Source organism: Sinocyclocheilus rhinocerous, unplaced genomic scaffold (genome assembly GCF_001515625.1).
Source record: "Sinocyclocheilus rhinocerous isolate Xijiao unplaced genomic scaffold, SAMN03320098_v1.1 scaffold2974, whole genome shotgun sequence".
Classification (NCBI taxonomy): Eukaryota; Metazoa; Chordata; class Actinopteri; order Cypriniformes; family Cyprinidae; genus Sinocyclocheilus; species Sinocyclocheilus rhinocerous.
In genome coordinates this window covers 701,303-707,213 of record NW_015647039.1, presented here as the reverse complement: position 1 = coordinate 707,213, position 5,911 = coordinate 701,303, and the positions used below count along the sequence as shown (strand labels likewise).

The window sequence follows — 5,911 nt, the reverse complement described above, 5'->3', positions numbered from 1 at the left end:
TGGTAGCGCACCTGGTACAGAATTATACTTCTGTATGTATGGCTTTTCTGATGTAGTAAACTTGCTCTGTAGCGCACCTGGTACAGCATTATACTTCTGTATGTATGGCTTTTCTGATGTAGTAAACTTGCTCTGTAGCGCACCTCGTACAGCATTACACTTGTGACGTGGAGCTGCAATATAAGTGACAAAAGAGCTTAAAGACCTGTAGAATCAATCTAAAATGGTATGATTGCTTCAGCAAATGGCCTTTTAATCTCACGTTTGCTTTTGTTAACACTCTCGGTTAGGTTTAGTGGTTTAGTGTAGTTGGCACGTTTTTTTTTTTTTCCAAAATGATAGAACATTAATCTTTTAGTACCACTTACTAGACATTTCACTTCCGAACCGCCTCAATAATTAATTAAAACGGTGTCAGATTTACATTCATCTGTTTTGGATAAAATTAAATGCACTTTTAGCGATTTTGGACCTCAATTCATTTGGCTTTTTGAGGAAAGGCTGCTATAACTTTTCTTGAGGATCTTGATATTAGTTGGATAAAAAAGGCACTTGTCAGAAACAGGAAGTAGAATTGCTTTCCAGTGGTTCAGGGAATCTACAAGAGCAACATTCTAACTGTACAAGGCGAATAAAGGTATATGTGTATACAAAGCATAAATCTTTCTTCAGATTTCAGAATGAGCACTTTGTCATTTGTTATATATGTTGAGGTCGTGTCCGTCTGATGTTTATCATGTTCATGATGTTCGCTACTGTAATGAACGTAGCTTTTTAATAAGTATGGGAAATTCCCGACATTAAAAAAAATTACCGTTTACATGCCTAGGATGTTTGCATTGTAAGAATGTACAGAGATACTTCAGATTTAAAAACACTGATTTGTTAGGTGATGTTTTCCCATTAAATTTGTACGATTTCCTATTAATTCAATGGAATGTATGGGAATAGTGGGGATTACCAATATGGCGGCGCGGCGGCTTCACTTTCATGACGTCATGAGCAATCCAGTTCTCTATTATAGATCAGTGGTTACACACACACGAATATTTGGTTTGAACTGTTCTGGAACAGTGTTGTAAATACAACTTAACCACTCATTTCTAGTTGTGTCCTCTTTTGGAAGGCCAAACAAAGTATTTTCGCTTTCACAACGAAACACAGCGTCTCCACGACATGGCGGCGGCAGCAACAATACTACAGCGAGAATCAAAGTTGCGCCTTCTTTCTTTGCGTGAACATTTGAGCGGTGTTATGCAAATCTTCCCACACAATGATGTAGACATGTGGGGGTGTGTTTAAACAAGGCGTTTTAGGAGGGCGTGGACGAGTCTTAACTTTTATAAAGAATATCTCTTTGGATTTGAGACTTTAGTCTTTGCAACTTTAGGCATCGTATCTATTCACGAACAGCTTGTAACACTCCAAAGAGAAAGGAAAACTTGAAATCGCATCATATGACCTCTTTAAGGGAATTCGAGTTTCAGGGAGTATAATAAACTCAAGGAAACTCAAGGAGACTCAAGGATGAGGAGATTCTATCTTTTGTTATACAACGGAAGCTTGTTTTGTTTTTCCTCGTGTTAATGTTAAGAGAAATAAGGCCACTGGCAGATTCCTCCAATGGGAGTGTTTAAAAAGTAATTCATGCACCTCATTAATTAAATGAGAGAAGCGTTTGTAGGCCACTAAGAGACGATCGCTTAAATGTTTCTGTTTGAAGAAACGGTTCAATAAGTTCATGTAATACCCTTTCATCCTTTTGAATGCCAAAAGAAAGAACAAAAACGTTAATTAGGGTGGTCAGACCCCCTTAAACCCCCTCATCCCTACCGTTTTTTTCAATATGATGTGTTGTTAACTTCAGGCTCACCTTAAACAGTCGTGTTGCATCATCATCTGTCAAAACGGCACAGGTTAGCATGGCTATTTTTGTGTGATTTCAAAGCCTTGATCTGCAGAAACCGCAGTGCGTTGCTGGTGTTTGTCCTGAGAGAGGCTGCTCTCATGAGAGACCCCATGCTGATGAGTCTCACCATGGAGACAGAACGATTTCTCTACCACACATTTTATTTCCAGTGTATTCATTATATTCCATATTCCCTCTGAGAGCTTTTGACCATGTCTAGACAGCGTTTTCTGTGTGAGTTAAGCTTCGCTTTTTATCATTCTTCCCCCTGCAATTCTTTAGGATGGAAAGCATATGTCGCTTAAAAAAAAACACAAGTCAGTGCAGTGCTTTTTGAGGTTAAACATGTTTATTAATAATAATAATTGCTGATGTCACTAAACCCTGTTAGTTAATAAATAAATAAATAAAATATAAAATTCCCAATGTGCTTAAATCTTGCTACAGGAATAAATTGGTTGCATATTTCATTTCATGTTGACATGGGTGGATATATTTTTATTGTTGTTACAATTATTCTTAGTCATTTGTTTCTCACTCCTTTTGCAGATTTTTTTTTTCTTTCCTATATTTTTCTCTCTCTTTTTTCCTCCTAGTGATTTCTTGCAGTGAATGTACATATAACATCGATGTCATTATGTCTAAATTTATTATAGCTTATTATAACTTATTTAATTAAATAAATGCAATCAGTTGATCACTCAATGATAATGTTTCCAATTTATGATTTTTTTAGTATAAAATTGACCATTTTTAAAAACATTTTTCTGCATTATTTTTGAGACAACATTTTATTTTGATATTTAAAAAAGACTTGGGGGAAAAAATCATTAATTTATCCAAAAAAATGTGTTAATGCCAAAAAAGATGTAGTTATTTATTTTTTATTAAATAATAATAATAATAATAATAATCATTATTCTTATTATTATTATTATCATTATTATAAAATAAAACTGTGGATTGTGGAAGAATTATATAATAAATAAATAAATAAATGTATTTATTTATTTATTTAGTTATCCAAATTCAAGATTTGAAACATTCACTAAAAACAAGCTTTAATTTTATATTGAAATTGTGTCTTTTCTTGTTGTAATGCAGTTTAGATATTTTTACTGAAAACTAAGACAAGATACTGATTAAGAAGATTTTATTTATTTATTTATTTACTAATTTATTTATTTTATTTTAATTTTTTTGTATTTTTTACAGTGTCCAGTCTGCTTATTTTTTCTTTTACCTGAACAAATGTTGTTTTAAGGAATTTGACATGATGTGTTAATTGGTGCCAACCCGTCCATGTAATTACTGAAATGATTAATATGATCACAGATTATTTCAAATCTTGAAAAATACAACAAAAGGCATCATATTATATAAATGGCAGCAGCCAAAGAAAGCCGGCCAAATGATTATTCACACAGCACCCACAGAGCTGCATCTCTCGCTCTCTCTCTCTCTCTCTCTCTCTCTCTCTCTCTCTCTCGCTCTCTCTCCACCCACTCCTCACACTTTTGACAGGCAGCTAATGGTGCCTCTGCCTCCCTCTCAAAAGCTGTCTGACCCTGTAGTGGGCCACAGGTTTGCTCCAAAATTAGATTACGCCTGGTCAAGTCTGAAAAGAGGAACGTACTCTGCGCAACTGTTTTTAGTTAAAAGATATTTCCAGATGATTGAAGTTTGTCTCGTCAACGTTAAACGCTGTTCACATACCAATTTAGTCTGTAATGGGACATATTTCACACTGACTTTGAAGATACAATGCAAAATATCTGTCCTGATTATTCGCAGTTTCACACTTTTTCTCCCCCTCTGTGTGTTTGAAGGTTCTCAGTGCTCTCTCTCTTTCCATCCGTCTGTCAATTGCTTCTGCAGTCGCACATGTGCATCATGACAAACATATTCAGAGACACTCACTCGCTCGTGTCAAATCCAACTGTAAGCATCTGCACCGCTGCAGTCTGTCTGTGTGTTATTCTGCTGCGAGCTGCTCCATCCGCACCAGCACTGCACATGTATCACAGTGCTTTGTGTTGGACCAAAAAGTGAAAGAAGTGAGAAAAGAGTGGAAATTATTTATTTAGAAAACTATATTCCTCATTGTGGAGGTTTTTGTCTTGCACATCAGCAAGTCTTTGTGCAACTTGTAATTTGACAAATTTTATTTTCCTTTCATAGATATTGACTTCAAGTATAGAATAGTAATAGATGAAAATTGAACAGTTTATTTTCATACATTCAAATGCAATTACGTCATGCAATTCACATTTTGATTAAAGGTTTCTTGTCTAGGTATGTTGCTTTCGCTCATCTGTCAATGCCTTCAGTGTCGCTGAATCTTTCCAAACAGACGCAGTTCTTTCACATGCGTTTGGATGACAAGTTTCAAGCAAATGATGCGCTGGTCAACATCAAAACCTCAAGCGTTTTCCATCAAAACACTACCAATCCTTTATTTTGAAATGGCTGCGGCCCATATTGTCAATCAGTATGAATCTGCCATTATCTTACAAAGCCCTCATGTTCTCCGTGATTGATTAAAATGCATGACAACTGCTTTAGTCTCTATTCAAACAGTTGAGTTATTCAGCTTTAAAGGTTGAATTTGTTAATAGATATTTAAACTTGTTAATTACATTTGGCCATAGATTCCCAGCAGTTCATTTCAACCCTTAACTGTTTTAACTTCAATCCACTCTCTGAACATATTGCTTTATGATATAAAGATCATACATCAGCTGAAAGCCCATCAGCCTTTACACACGCCAGACTAAGTATGTTATTACCGTGTGCGGCGTGAGCTAGAGATCGCTACACAATAGGCTCTGAACAATCGCTGAGTCGTTTGAATGGGACAAAGCTGGGAAATAATAGCACTGCTGATGTTCGAGGAGTTTAATGAATACCTGTCAGCGCTGCCAGAGGACAATAGCGTCTCCTCCGGGGAATGGGTTGGTGTCTTCCGGCGACGTGATTGGTTGTTCTGGGCCGAGGCGTTCCCTCAGGACGGACACACGTGATGAACTGATGAGTCTAGTTAACAAGTGAAGCATGTGCTGGAATGTGTAACGCATTCATCTGTGTGTGCATACGTGCCTAATGTACATGTGACATGAGAAATTCACATCTGTGATCAGATATGTTCTCTTGCATTACTGCACCGATTCCATCAACAACTGATTAGCAAGGTTTTCGTCATGAGACATTGACTATTATTTTATAGTAATAAAATTACAAATAATAAAAATAAAACATAATAACAAATAATTACAAATACATTACTTGAAAACATTTTTTTATTAATTTTTGCAACAGTAATTAGAAAGGTCTATCTATCTATCTATCTATCTATCTATCTACAGTATTGTTCTGGGCCGAGGCGTTCCCTCAGGACGGACACACGTGATGAACTGATGAGTCTAGTTAACAAGTGAAGCATGTGCTGGAATGTGTAACGCATTCATCTGTGTGTGCATACGTGCCTAATGTACATGTGACATGAGAAATTCACATCTGTGATCAGATATGTTCTCTTGCATTACTGCACCGATTCCATCAACAACTGATTAGCAAGGTTTTCGTCATGAGACATTGACTATTATTTTATAGTAATAAAATAAAAAATAATAAAAATAAAACATAATAACAAATAATTACAAATACATTACTTGAAAACATTTTTTAATTAATTTTTGCAACAGCAATTAGAAAGGTCTATCTATCTATCTATCTATCTATCTATCTATCTATCTATCTATCTACAGTATGTATCTATCTATCTACAGTATGTATCTATCTATCTATCTATCTATCTATGTATCTATCTATCTATCTATCTACAGTATGTATCTATCTATCTATCTATCTATCTACAGTATCTATCTATCTATCTATCTATCTATCTGTTTGTTTGTTTGTTTGTTTATGCAATAGGAATTAGCGAGGTTTTTGTAATGAAATTTTGGTTGTGTTTTGTAAAAGATAAATAATACGTAAAAA

General features: G+C 35.2%; 1 protein-coding gene across 1 annotated transcript in view; it reads left to right on the top strand.

Moving 5' to 3' along the window:
- Nucleotides 1-5,911, top strand: part of LOC107708484 (dedicator of cytokinesis protein 3-like) — a 225,268-nt gene that overhangs the window by 153,907 nt on the left and 65,450 nt on the right. Inside the window, exon 10 of the mRNA XM_016512739.1 lies at nt 1,962-2,080. Coding sequence (XP_016368225.1) covers nt 1,962-2,080 — 119 coding nt within the window. The remainder of the gene's footprint in view (nt 1-1,961; nt 2,081-5,911) is intronic.